A 15,515-nucleotide genomic window follows, 5' to 3' on the forward strand; every position below is an offset into this window, starting at 1 on the left:
GTACCTAAATATGGAGTGAAAACAAAATATTCAGAGCTTTGGCTCAGAAAGCTTCATGAGAAAGTGCCTTGCTTTGAATTAAAAGTTTCTATATTGAAAAATGTGCAGCAAATGACTGACACATTAACTACAACAGACTCAATGAAAAGCAACAAATACATACAGTCTTACAATATAGGCAGGCGTCAATCACAATAAGCACATTACCAGTTCATGTAAAAGCTCTAGCTCACTGTGCGGTCTATCCAATCACAAAAACAAACATCACAAGCCACTACTTTAAATTACATTCTAACATTTCCTAGGTGATACCTAAAAGTCAGTTTCTACATCAAGAACAATATGGTGAAGTAAAGTAGGGCAGATGGATGCAGCATAAAACGCATTAGCCCCTTCCTACCATGGATTCTTGATGCCTGTGGAGTCCGCAATGGCAGGGCAAGGGGCTAAAAAGAGAGGCTTTGCTTTGTTGCTTTTTTCCTCAATTTTTATCCTGAGCGTCCAACTTGAAAAATAACACTGAAACACAAAGACTTCATCTAAAATATACATCAACGTTATGAAAAAAAGTATCACACACTCTTTATCAGCTCCTACAGCTTAAACAAGTGCAAATACATGAAGATTGCTTCAGCTGAGAGTTATAACAGCCCATCCAGGTTCTTCTGAACTGTCTGCTCTTGCTTCTCTTGGTTTGGCTCATCACGGGGGTTATAATTGTTTTGGTATTCTTGGAGAATTTTAACAACATCATGGTGTCCAAAATGCATAGCTTCATCCATAGGTGTATTATTCCATCTGTTAAAACACACACACACACAGCTTTATGATGTAATTAATGCTTGACTTGAGTTTGAATGAATCCACGATAACTGTGGTTTGCAAAGCACTACAAAAAGGTCTGGAGAAGATGAAAAGTTCCTCTCCTCTGGATCAATGTAAACTTGAGTTGATTGTGGACCACTTTATAATATGCAATAAACAAGACAAATCCAGGATCAGGTACTCACGACTATCAATATTTTAGTCCAGGCATCTAATAAAGTTCTGCTTTTTAACAAGCTGTGTAAATGAGCTGTGTTATTTGTTCATAAGAATTCAATATTTGATACCTTTTATCGATCTATTCTACCCTATAAAGGATATACTGTCAATAAGCCTTACAAACACAGGTGTCAGTGAATACATAGCCAGGTAAACCTGAGTGGGCTTGATCGCAAAGCCTGGATCGCCTACATAAAACAGAGCATCTGTTTATGCATCACAAAGGACACAGGGAGATGAGGCATTTAGGCATTTTATCCTCTCCTCCCGATGAGCCATTAAGTGTTGTGAGTTTCAGATGTCTGTTAGCTAGAAATGTACTGACACTATGGTATCTTATGATTCTATTAATAACTTTAGAACACTTACCTGTCTTTTGGAAAAGGATTTACTTTGCAGGCTTCCAAAAGAAATCGTACAACTTCTACGTGACCTGTAAAATAAAAAAGCGGTTATTATGCAGTACATATCAAAAACGTTTGAAATCAAAAATATTTACAAAGCAATTGATTCAGTATAGACAAGTGTATTTCAAACTCAAAGAGTAATAAAGCATTAGTGGTTCTTGTATTTGCTCTTTACACAGTATAACATTAAATGGTCAAGCCATGATTAGTGATCTTTGGGAAATGGATGTTTAAAACATAAGAAGCCCTCTCATAGACTCAGAAGCATCTGCAAAATCCTTTTATGAGCAAGGCATATACAATTGATTATTTATATGTGCTTTCAGCAACCCTTTTATGAATTGGCACTGATAATATTTAGTATTTTGGGTCACAAGACTCTCTGTGTATACTTACTTTAAAAGAAGTTTAATGAAATTGAAATGTCTGTGCTTAAGTTGGGATATCCAAAAACTTTGTGTGTGAGCATGCATGTGTACTTTTGTATGTGTGTGAGCATGCATGAGTACTTGTGTGTGCGTGAACAAGCATGTGTACTTGTGTGTGTGTGTGTGTGTGTGAACATGCATGTGTACTTGTCTGTGAGCATGCATGTGTACTTGTGTGTGAGCATACATGTGGGTGAGCATGAATGTGTAATTGTGTGTGTGAGCATGCATGTGTAATTGTGTGTGTGTGCATGCTTGTATACTTGTGTGTGAGCATGCTTGTGTACTTGTGTGTGTGTGAGCATGCTTGTGTGTGTGAGCATGCTTGTGTACTTGTGTGTGTGTGAGCATGTGTACTTGTGTGTGTGAGCATGCATGTGTACTTGTGTGTAAGCATGAATGTGTAATTGTGTGTGAACATAATTGTGTAGTTGTGTGTGTGAGCAAGCATGTGGGTGAGCATGCATGTGTAATTATGTGGGAGAATGTATGTGTATGTGTGTGTAAGCATGCATGTGTAATTTAGTGTATAAACACCCATGTGTAATTTTGTGTGTGTGTAAGCACCCATGTGTAATTGTGTGTGTGCAAGCACGTGTAATTGTGTGTGTAAGAGCATGCATGTGCATTTGTGTGTGTAACAGCATGGATATGTAATTGTGTGTGTGAGCATGGATGCGTAATTGTGTGTGTGAGCATGGATGTGTAATTGTATGTGAGCACGGTTGTGTATTGGTGTGTGTGTGAGTGAGCTTGGATGTGTAAGTGAGTGAGATACAGTGTGTTAGAATGAATGTGTACGTGTGTTTTAGTGAGTATGATAAAGTGTGTGTAATCTGTGTAAGTGTGTTTGCATATGTGTGCCAGAGTGTATGTTGAAAGGGGAGGGAGGCAAGGGGCAAACACGGCACACTCCAGCTGTTGGGGACACCGGGACAATTTTCGCATCAGGGCCCTGTGGTTTCTAGTTATGCCCTTAATCAACATCATGTGAGAAAACTGTATCGTATCAAAAAGGGATTTTTAATGTGAGAGGACCAAGTACCTTCTGCTGAAGCAACGTGCAGAGCTGTACGAGAATCATAGTCACGTTGTTCCATATCCATTGCTGACAGCGCAAACCTAGACAACACAAGATTGGAAGAGAATGAGCACAGTGAAGCTGGAAAAGAGAACAGGGTGTTCAATAAAAAAGTCCAGTAGCTCACTGCATGATTTACTGAAGCAACCATAAAAAAAGAGTCATTGTTCGACATTATATATATATATATATATATATATATATGTTCTATGATGAATTAAGCTCAATTTAAGCTTTTTTAAACATCTGGCTTGCAGTACAAAAACAAGTGATTTCACATTATGTGTTTATTATCTAGGATAATGGCTGAAACAACAAAGTGTCAGACTCACAAAACAGGGAAAGGTCAGACGAATGAAGTAATAAATATAGAGATAATACAAACTTTTTAATGGCACATTTGTGCTACCTAACTAAAAGAAATACGATAAAATAAAACAATATTTAAGGAGCACATGGTATTTTGCAAAGGCATGTGTGCACTCATGTTAAATCTCTCGTCCCACTTTTTCTGCTGAATTTTGTAACTCAATTTTTCCACTCGAATGCCAAACTCTTCCCTGCAAAGATTTTTTTATGTCATGCTTTACCTCCTTTATAATTTCTTTATGAAATATATATGAAAATAAAAGGCGTGATGGGCCACTGAAATTGAAAAAGCTTCTTTAAAGATTTTGTGCTGTTTTATGTGACAAAACCATCAGTAGAGAACTAATCAGGATATCAATTTAATTAAATTAAAACAAGTCAGATAACTCCATTCACTGAGAGCATTTGAAAGATACTTTCTCTGGCCAGATGACACTACATGAATGTAGACAGTGATATGGTTGCTGTGAGTCGCTGCTCCTGCAGTTAAAAACTTTGTTTGCCTTAACTAGATATTGATTTGTGGTGAAAATATCTATCCAAGAAGTTCAATATGAGAGGACAGAAATAAGACATTATCTATGCAAATACAAAATGTTTCTGCATTTGAAAATGAAATGTGTCTTTTATTTACTTAACGTGTCTTCACTTGTCATAACCAATTTGATCTGTACTTATGCTGCACAGATGCAGGAAACCTGGGCTGGACTGGCCTTACGGGATACTGGGAAACTTCCCAGTAGGCTGCTTTCCTTGGGACCGGTCTTGCAGTCGGCCATTCAGTTATATGCAGCTAATGCTGCTGCAGGGGCAAAAGAGATCTGTGCCATCTGATGAAAACATCTCCTATTCAAACTCGTCCTCCCTCAGCCCCCCCTCTTACATTTTGGGCTTTATTTATGGTATTTACTACCCACTGTGAAAGCTATTTCTCTGTTTTAAATAACTTTGCTTACAGTCATTTATTTAAATACATTTGGAAATGGTTAATTTCAAATATTTTTTCGCATCATTTGAACTATACCGGTGCTCTCACAGTTGGTTATTATATGATGTCTTGGGCTGCAGTGATATTAGGAACCATGTGTTTTCATATGTATCTTATTTATGACTAATGTGTTTTTTAAATAAACTTTAAAATGCAGGCTTGTTTTTATTCGAAACAAAAAATATTGGGGCCAGAACACGACATGTGCTGTGTGTCCACAAGCACATCACATTGCTTAGAAACAAGACAATTTCAAGTGGAGCTACAAACTAAAATCCTAAAAACTGTAAAGAAAACTAACATATAAACAAACAAAAATAGCCAACTTTGTCTTAGAAACAGAATTCAATGTACCTTCTCAGGGCAGAAACATCTCCGGTGTATGCGGCAAATAGAAGGTTTATGACCGATTTCACCTGTGAAAAGACACAAAACACAATGTCAGAAAACAAAATAAACGTCTGTGTATATATAATCATCCATGAGGTTAACAGCAATAGAAATGAGAGACCCACTGAAAACACAGTGGAACTGTTACCTACATAATATTTGGCAAGTTAATTTAGCTAGCCAACCTGTGTTTGTCTGTCAATATAACTCTACTGTGAATATTAACCAATGGTTATTTTACACTCGTGTTAATTAAGATGTTCAAATATATCAAAGTAGTAAAAACACGGAAGCCTGACAAATCACACAACCGACAAGTGTTTCCATGCCATAGCTATTTCCCTTTGCTATTGTGTAGAAAGAATAATAATTTATTCAGCTTAACATACTTCTTCCTTGAATGTTCGGTGACAACCCCAGAATAATTTGTTTGTTTTAATAGCTGCATTCCCGCTTAGGAAAATATTAATCATTTTTGCATGCTCAACATTTACCAAGTTGCTCTAAATATGGCTGTTTGAATTTGTGTTTTTCCCAGTGAAAACAACAGCTGTATTCTCTCCCTCCATCCTTCTCTATACAGATGTTTAATAATGCTTCTCAGTTACATTTACTTCACATACAGGTGGAGTTTCATCCATTTTTGTTTGCTAAAGTAAACTCCATATTGTGCCAATGAACACATTTTTTCGAATAAGGCAAGACTGCTTGCTATTAGGTTTTGTTTATATAGTGCTCTAAAAAAGTATTTGCCGCCTTCCTGATTACTCCTATTTTTGCTTATTTGTAACATTTAAATGTTGGTTGGCTGGCTTTAAATTTTGGTGGCTGGTTGTACCAACCTTGGCGGCAACCACCACAAAGTTTTCTGATTACTGGTAACTAGTCTTTTACACCACTGTGGACAAATATTGGGCACTCTTCTTGGCAGAGCTGTTTTATATTAGTCACATTGGAGGGTTCTCAAGCCTCTTTAAGGTCATGTCACAGCATCTCTATCGAATTCATGTCAGGCCTTTGACTAGGCCACTCCAAAACCTTCATTTTGTTTTTTATTGAGCCATTCAGAGGTGGAATTGCTTGTGTTCTTCGGATCTTTGTCCTCCTGCATAACCCAACTGTGCTTAAGCTTTATGTCCCAAACTGATGGCTGAACAGTCTCCTTCAGGAATGGCTTTGAAACCCTTTCCAGACTGATAGAGGTGTCAATGAACCATCTTGAATTTCTTTAGATCGTGTGCAGCTTCTTGAGACCTTTTAGCCTACTTCACTTTGTGAGGAAAGTTATATTTGATGGATGTGTAGATTCAATAGGGCTGGTAGTAATCATGCCTGGGTGTATCTAGTGGTATTGGACCCAATTATCAATTACATTTGGGTAATTGGTTGATTTAGTAACTAAGGGGCCAATTACTTTTTCCACGTACGGCCAGGCAGGGTTGGAATTGTTTTCTATACATGAAATCTTTGCTTGAAAACTGAATTTTGTGTTTACTCTAGTTATAATTTTATTAGACTGTGAGAGTCAGTGCAGTCTTCCCTCTTTCTGACCCTATTGGATTGAGAGGTCCTCTCCCCCTAATTATGCCCAGAGTCCATTTGTCCCCTCATTCACTAAGCCATACCTCTCTTTTACTTACTCCCTGTAGTTCCAGTAAAGATCAAATAAACACATGTTAACAGCACGTATAGATCAACTGAATAAGTCATAAAAACTCTGTATTTGCAGGTATATATAAATAATGTATGGAAACATAGCATTGCACGTATAGATCAACAGAATAACACAAACCCAGCATTGCAGGTATAATCAACTGGAAATCACATGTAAACTCAGCACTGAAGGTATAGATCAAATAAACAACAAATGGAAACAGCACGGTAGGTATTGATCAACTATTGACATACAAACCCTGTATTTGGAGGTTTAAATAAATAATGTATGGAAACATAGCATAGCGGATATAGGTCAACAGAATAACACACAAACCCAGTTTGCAGGTATAGATCAATTGGAGTTCACATAAAAACTCAGCATTAAAGGTATAGATAAAACCCCCTAAATTACAGGCATAGATCAAAGGTTGCACACCCCAAAGGCCAGCCTTGGTTTCCACATTGCCAACATAGAACCTAACAAGCACCCAAATTACACACACGTGCCATCTTTGTCCCCAAACAGCCCAGCATGAGTCAACTTTGTCCCCAAACAGCCCAGCGTACATCTTTGTCCCCAAACAGCCCACTCTGTGCCATCTTTGCCTCAAACACCCTGTCTGTGCCACCTTGGTCCTCAAGGCATAAACACCCTGCTTGTCTAATCTTTCCACAAATCAATTATACATCTATGATCCACACAGACACGTTTACAGTCACTCACTAATTCACACTTTCATTTACACAATTCATTCACACAATCATTTATTCTCTTACTCTTTCTCACAAAAATATTTACACATATTCATTAATGCATTCTCGCAAATTCATTATCTCACTCATTCACACAATTCATCCACACATTAATTCATACTCTCACTCAGACAATTCATCCACACATGAATTCAATCTCTCATTCATTCACACAATGCATCCACATATTAATTAATTTATGCTCTCATTCATTCTGACTCTTTATTTCAATATTGTTACTACTCTCCTTTCTCACTATCTACCTGTCCCCCCTTTCCTCACCATCTACCCCCTCTCCCCCTTCTCACTATCTACCCCATCTCCCCCACTTCTCACTATCTACCCACTCCCTCTACTTTTGTAGTTCACTTACCTTGCCGAAGTCCTGTGGTGGGGACGCAAGGCCTCTGTCTCGCTGCTCTGTCGCGGTGCATGATGCTCTACTGCTGAGCGTCAGAATATGACATTATATTCCGGCGCTGAGCATGAAATGCTGGGACCAAGACAGAGGCCTCGCGGAGGACAGTGAGGCGCTGAGTGGTTGCTGAAAACTTATTCCTGAGCGACCACTTGGCACCCCTCTCTCTCCTCATCAATCAGTGCTTCCTCGCAGCTGCATAAAAAGGAACAAACCCCCCCAGGCGTTTCAATTGGGGGGTACAGCATGATGTAGGGGGGCCATGGTCCCCTCTGTCCTTTTAATATGTCTAATAACTTGCATTTGAAATATTTTAAAAGGTGGATATTTAAAAACTTAAAAGGGTAAAGGACAATATATGGCTTATACAGTTTTTTGGTAGTAGGAAGCGGGTAGACATACAGATACAATCAGAGGTTGTAGTACTACAAGCAAAATAAGCTTGTTTTTGAAGTAATGGAAAATTGAAGCTTGACAAAGTTCTGGTGATAGGGTGTCAGACACCGAGGTCCTTTCACTCACCTCAGGCTGCTCCCAGCAAGCCCGCTCTCCTCCATACTAGGCAGCATCCTCATCCTTGGCCTCATGTACTGCATACGCTGCGGTTGGTGGCGCATTTACAAAAAAAAGGCGTCGTCCACAGCCTCTGGTAGTTGCATTCCGTGCCCAGCGACATGATCAAACTACAGATGGTGGGGGGTCGTGTCCTGCTTCTGATGGTCTGCCCTCATTTGCTGAACAGCTCATGATGCTGGAGATGGGATGTCTCTGGTAGTCTTTTCCTACAACTAGTAGAAGGACCCTTCTACCTACTGCCTTATGAAATGCTGCTCTCCCTTCGGTCCATGCTTTAGTGTTGCCAAGCTTGACTTACTTTACTTGACCTCCTGGATTTTCACCTTTGGCTTGCTACTTAAACTATCCTGTCTCCTGTTCCAGGATCTTGGCTTGTTAACCCTTTTGTGATCCTGTGCCGCCTGCTTTAACTCCCAACACAGTCCTAACATAGGGAGTTCCATAGATATGAAGCAGTGAGGGAGAATATCATTGGCCAGCACGGTTCAGTGTTGTAGAAAGAAATTCACTATGAATGGGGCATAGAGGGCCTGTAGGTATATAGCGGGATATAAGAGATGAAATATCGGATATGGTAAGTGCTGAAGAGTTTTAAAGGCAAGAAGGAGAATTTCGAAGGTGATGCACTGTTTTATAGGAAGTCAAGGCAATGGTGTTTATTGTGGGTTAGCGGTCTTCAGGAGGAAAGAGTATTCTGGCGGAACCTCATTGTAGTTGTGAAGGCATTGTACAAGAGATACATGGAAAGCAGTCCCACCAATGAGTTAGTTTACATAGGAAATGATTAGTGCATGCATCAGTAAAACAAGAGAGAAATGGGCTAATTTTGGTGACATTTTTAAAATAAAAAGAAAGAAGTTTTAGCTACTTCCTTATTGTGAGATGTAAATGAAAGATATTAATCCACCGTAAGGCTGAAGTGAAGTGTAAGGAAGGATTGAGGTGAAACAAATAAATACATTAGTACATGATATATTACATTTTGAGTCATTGGTCGCTCATCCAGGAAGAGACAGCTGTGGGGCAAGCTGTAACGTTATGTTAAATGTTTTGAGAAAGCAAGGGTGTGCATAGATGGATTTAGGCATCATCTATATAAACCGAAGAGGTAATGACTGCATATGATTCATCTCGGAAACGTGAGATTTGGTGAAGCTAGGAAGAGGATTGTCTGGTTTGATGCTATTAAGATGTCCATGTGGTTCAGAATAAAACGTATTGTCTATACCAGTGGTCTTTGTATCCGGGGACATTTAGAAATGTTTTGGTCCCATTGGACAACCTTTTTTCCAGCACATGTGGTCTTAAAAATGTGTATATATACATGCATGTAAGTTCTAGTTTAAGTATGGTAAAATACAATTTTTTTGTGTTTTTCTGGTAACAGCACGACAAAATACCAATATCATTTTGCAGCAAGACAATGGAAGTTAGTTTGCTGGAACAGTGGTAGGCAAAACCACCAGTGACAAAGTTCAGAACTGGACCCCATTAGCAATAACAAGCTGGCACCCAAATGTGCCAACGAGCCAAAAAAAGTCTTATTTGGAACCCAACTTCTTCTGCTTCGCCTGTGTTTTGGGTTCCAACAAATTCTCCTGGTTAGACTTCACAGACCATAATTTTGCAAATACTGAGTTAAACTGAAAAATAGCATATGTGCAGACAACAGACAGGGTAGTTTTATTGTAGGAGAGTCTGCACTCCTACATATACATGTATGTGAGATGGAAAAGTGTGAGTACATACATATATGTGCATGGTATACAACATGGCTTTGTGAATTGGTAGCCAAATCATTCTAGTGTCATGGATACAGCAATCTCTGTGAAGGATACTTGAATGCAGTGTGCGCAAAAATAGGCACAATTCAGAATCTAAAACATCAGCACAGTATTATAAAAACATGGCTGTCTGCTACTCAGTATAAAATAACACAGCATGTAATAGTGGATGTGTCATCTGTCTGCAAACAATGGTTTGGCAAGCTGAGCACGAGTTCAATAGATGACTCATTAAAACAGGATGTGAGCTCTTAGCAGTCTGTTAACTTTCCTTATCTTCTGGAACATCCTTTTTTCTTATGATCAATCTGATTTTTGACCACTAAAGGTTACAGTAAGACCTTGTGCATATTGCTATTCTTTTCCTGCAAAACTATGTGAATAGTTTATTCAGAATGGAAGAAGGATAAGCATTACACATAGCATAAAATAAATAGAAAATGAAACACCAAAAATAATGGTTTTGGTACAAACAAAAACCAAAATTATATGTACAGAACAATATATATATATATATATATATATTGTGTGGAGCTGTGGTGTACTGCATACAGCTCAGCAGGAAAACATAATCTGTATGAAAAGATTATACTACTGTGCTCAAGCCTCGAACACTCCATAAAAAATTATGCTGGTTTAAATGACATCAGCAATGATCTTAGAGAAGTAATTGTTGCTGCCCATCAATCTGGGAAATGTTATAAGGTCATTTCCAAACAATTTTAAGTCCATCGTTTTACAGTGTGAAAGATTATTCAAAAGTAGAAAACATTCAAGACAGTTGCCCATCTTCCCAGAAGTAAATGTCACCCAAGGACAGACCATGCAAAGCTTAGAGAAACTGCAAAAATACCAAGAGTTACATCTCAGGCTCTACAGGTCTCCGTACAAGAAAAAAGACTCAAGTATGCTTTGTTTGGAAGCCTCTTCTCTCTAAAAAGAACACGGCAGCATGTTTGCAAAGTTGCATCTGCACAAACTACAAGACTTCTGGAACAATGTCCTTTGGACAGACAAGACCAAAATGGAGTTCTTTTGACGTAATGCACAGCGTCACGTTTGGTGATATGCTTTGTTTTGGTTATCACCACAAACACCTCATACCAACTGTCAAACACGGTGGTGGAGGGGTGATGATTTGGGCTTGTTTAGCAGCCACAGGACCTAAGAACCTTGAAGTAATTGAGTCGACCATGAATTCAACTGTATACCAAAGTATTCTAGAGTCAAATGTGAGGCCATCTATCCGACATCTAAAGTATGGCTGAAATTGAGTCATGCAACAGGACAATGATCCCAAGCACGCCAGCAAACCTACAACAGAAAGGCTGAAAAAGAAAAGATGGTGTTGCAAAAGCCCATTCAAAGTTCAGACCTCAACCCAGCAAATGCATGCAAACCTCAATGAACCGAAGCAACATTGTAAAGGAGAGTGTGCCATAAATCCTCCGCAACAATGTGAGAGACTGATAAAGTCATCCAGAAAATGATTACATCAAGTTACTGCTGCTAAAGATGGTTCTACAAGCTATTGAATCATAAGGCGTACTTAGTTTTTCACACATGGCTTTCCGAATTTGGCTTTTATTGTTGTTGAATAAATCATCACAGGGTGTAATATGTCATGTGTTGCTGTTCATCTGAGGTTGTATTTACCTCATTTTAGACCTGCTAAGGAACAGATGATAGTTACGTTCTGTAAAACCATAGAATTGAAACGCGACTGTAAGTCTATTGGTCCAAAAAATTAGCCACATAAGCTTTTGTGATCACAGAAGTCTTTTGATTAATGGAAGAACAGACCTTTGATGTGTCCCCCTCCCATCTTTTTCTATGTTGGCCCGATAAAGGTATCTCCTCTGACTACAGACTATGTTTATTTGCAATTAAAACTAACCCATTTAGGACCACAGTTAATGTCGAATACAGAATCAGAGCATTTATAACACTTTTGCAGTATCTTGACAGTAGACACTGGGTTTGCATTTTTGGTCACTAGATCACACAGGGAAAAAAGGAAGGGCTGTGATGAATAAAAGAAACACGGTTGTAATCATAATAGCTTCAATGTAACTAGTTATTTATTGATATATTTTTTGTTGGGATATACAATTTTTATTTATTACACTTATCCTTATCAAGTTATACAAGCCTAGAGATGGCCAATAATTTGTTAGCAAGCATCATTTTGTTAAAATCATTCCCACTTTGCACCACTGTTGCGGACAACGTCATGACCTGAGCAGTGGGTCTACAACCAATTCCTCTGACTGCTTCTATGACAAATCAACTGCACAGACAATGTCAGATGACAAAAGCACTGTGATTGTAAGCATTAACATGTAGTATGACAGCTGTAATGTATTTGCAATCATTTTGTTTTATTTCTGCACCAGCTATAAAACCAAACCAGTAATAACTATAAGGCCTGTTTATACTCAGGGCGCTTTCAATTTGCCTTTCGATATAGCAGATATTATTTTATTTGGAAACAAGTTCCTTATTTTTCCAGAAAAACTGATGTTGGGTGCATGAGTAGCAGAAAGACAGAGGTGGTTCTGCCACTTTACAATCTCACCTAGAGTATTGTGTACAGTTCTGGAGACCCCATCGCCCGATGGATATTGACACATTGGAGTTCAGAGGAGGGCTACAGAAATGGTTAATGGTTTAATGGATAAAAAATATCAGGGAAGACTAAGGGATCTTAATATGTATAGCCGTACAGAAAAGGAGAGGTGAGATTTAATTACATTAATGAATTTAATAAAGTTTGAAGTTTATTTCACAGGAGAAATGTTTGAACAAGAGGCCATAGTCAAAACTGTAAGGGTCAGAGGTTTAGATGTAATGCAAGGAAGTTTTATTGTACCGAGAGGGTGGAAGGTAAGTGGAACAGCCTCCCATCAAGAGTGTTAACTAATACAGAGAGGAAATTTACACATGCATGAGACAGGCATGAGGCCATCCTGAATTTTAAGACAAGACCAAGGACTGACTAAGGTCTGAGTCTCAGGAAAAATGGGCAAAGTTGATAGGTCAAGACAGATTCTACGTTTCTATTAACGCAGACTGTGCATGAAATGCCACTTTGCCTATGATCACCAGTGGGAAGTCATACCTCTGTAAGAAGACTACAATAGTAGCAAATATTTTATTGGTGTGCAAACAAATTAGTTGTAAAGATTGGTTGGCTTCTTTTCTTTTATTGTACTAACAGGGTATGTGATTTTTTTTAAATCTACACCCCATATGTGTATCCAGGATTGGACTCATCTACGTAAATTTGGAAAAAAATGGAAATATAGGGAGTGATGCAGCTATAGAGATAATTACAAAATGTTACAAGCCATGGCTATGAGGTGTTTGCCCAATCTTTACTCTATGATCAGGGTAACAAGATTTCATCTACAGTTCCTCTTTTTAAACAGACAACTGCAATAAACTGAACAGCCTGTAACTAGAAAAAATGTAGTGAAATGAACACAAATACAACAAAATGAGCTTTAAATATGTTTATTGAACAATAAAAAAGCATGCTGGTAAATAAAGGTGTATAAATAAAATACATGGAAATGCAAAGGAAAAGAAAGACACAAATTTGCTATAAAATGTACAACAGATACCCAAAGAAAAAATCAATGCGTTTCTGTATACATGTGTATACATACAGAGAGACACATGCACACAAAACCACACTCACACTGCGTATAACCATTTTTTACATTTCAAATGAAATGTACAGACAAAAGGAGAAACAATGAAATACTTGAATATCAAGATAAAGACAGTTTATAGGCAAAGCAGAACATCACCCAATTTAATACAAGTAAAACTTATTTGTTACATATATATATATACACAAGACATTCGGCTTTCGTATTTTTGGTTGTTGTGGATTGAAAGAGGTCCTATTTACAAACCTATAGTATAAACATTTATCAACCTCTAGAAACTGATACACATGTGCATGTACCGAATACTTTTGTGGGGCTGATCATACATCTACAAGATATCATGTAACATATCATTTATATATTCTTATAGCTAGAATCCTGCCAGCATCTCTTAAGTTAATATTGTTGGTACATAATACCTACAATACCTCAAACTTGTTTTCTTAAAAGAAGAAATATTGCATTTTTGGGACAAGCCAAGCAAATCCTATATCCTTGAACAGGCACTGGTAAGTGTTAATTTTAAGTGTTAATTACAACTCGTTATCTTCACCAGTGATGTAACCAAAAAGATGCTGGGGGCACCACTGCATTACTTACGGTGTGGGCCCCCAAGCTACTCCTATGCAAACAGTAACATACACACTAACACGCTGTCACATCGCTACACACACATTAACATACTTACACATAGTAACATAATAACATACACACACAGTAACATTTACACCCATGCTAACATACCTACACAGACACACATAGTAACATACCTAAAAACATACACACTAACATACACACAGTAACCTACTAACATACTTACACATAGTGTGCATGGCCTGAGGGGGAGAGGGGCTGCTCTGGCATTGGGGGTCTACCTGGACAAGAATCTACTCTTTCTTTATGAATCTGGATCGCAGGTTTGTTTTGTAATAAGGCAGCGTCTTGTTCAAATAAGTTATCTAGAATTCTAAAGATTCTTTTACAATCAGAGCATTTGGCAAAATGTATGCTTTTAATCCAATTTTGCACAGTAATCACTTCCATACAAACAATGCTGCCATCTACCATATGACCCATACTTTACTGTCCCCTTTAGTTTTACTGCATTAACAGAAAAAAACCCTCTCCTTTCGTAGTCTGTTTCTAGATTAGACAGCCCTTTGACGCAAATGGATTGACCGTCACACCACCTGTCAATACATACCTTCATAAATACCAACCCTAAACATGTCAAACAGTCAAAGCACCACTAAGAAGTGGGCAAGAGATAAAGGCAGTTCTCGTTTGGATGTCTGAATGACAAACACATACAGAACAAACACATTTCTACATAAAACACAGCATATATTCAGCCTTTTACTGCAGCTTTCCAATTGCATACTAAGCACTATAGCTGGAATGGTTAAATAAGTAGTAAGCAAGCAGAAATAAATAAGTCACATGTTATATATTTGCAGATTGCCTGGTCAAAATGTCACATTACATATGGTTTGTCATTTTGTTTTAATATTATTAACTCAGCTTGTGGAGGTGGACATAAAAACAATCATGTTTGTTTCAGGATACATCCGCAAATACCAATATTGGGAAGTGCAGTAGGATTGTGGGAATTATGGTCACCTGGCTCCTGGTAACATACCTGATGATGCGTTTATACCCAAAGGTTATTCGGGCACTGCCAATCTCATGTACTTTCAAATTAAAACAACGCAAGAGACCAACATCTTTGACGGGATTGTAAGTCTATGAATCTATAAGATCGCTATTCCAACTGCGCCGGACTATAGAAATGAGTCATCATAGGATTAAATAGGAATGTTTTGACCAGACAATGTGCATATACATTATTTACAAGTTATATGAATACATGCATTTGGTTATACTATTGCTTCACAAAAGCAAAAATACCATAATGCAGTATATAATTGCAGTAAATGATTCTGA

The 15,515-nt window shown here is 38.0% G+C and overlaps 1 protein-coding gene across 1 annotated transcript in view; it reads right to left on the reverse strand.

The window, feature by feature from the left end:
• Positions 1-419: 419 nt before the first annotated feature.
• Positions 420-15,515, reverse strand: part of GLS (glutaminase) — a 49,841-nt gene continuing 34,745 nt past the window's right edge. The window contains exons 15-18 of the mRNA XM_053471852.1: positions 4,672-4,733; positions 2,925-3,001; positions 1,414-1,477; positions 420-798 (exon numbers count right to left, since the gene is read on the reverse strand). Of these exons, the coding sequence (XP_053327827.1) occupies positions 642-798; positions 1,414-1,477; positions 2,925-3,001; positions 4,672-4,733 (360 nt within the window). The 3' untranslated portion in view covers positions 420-641. The remainder of the gene's footprint in view (positions 799-1,413; positions 1,478-2,924; positions 3,002-4,671; positions 4,734-15,515) is intronic.

Source organism: Spea bombifrons, chromosome 7 (genome assembly GCF_027358695.1).
Source record: "Spea bombifrons isolate aSpeBom1 chromosome 7, aSpeBom1.2.pri, whole genome shotgun sequence".
NCBI lineage: Eukaryota > Metazoa > Chordata > Amphibia > Anura > Pelobatidae > Spea > Spea bombifrons.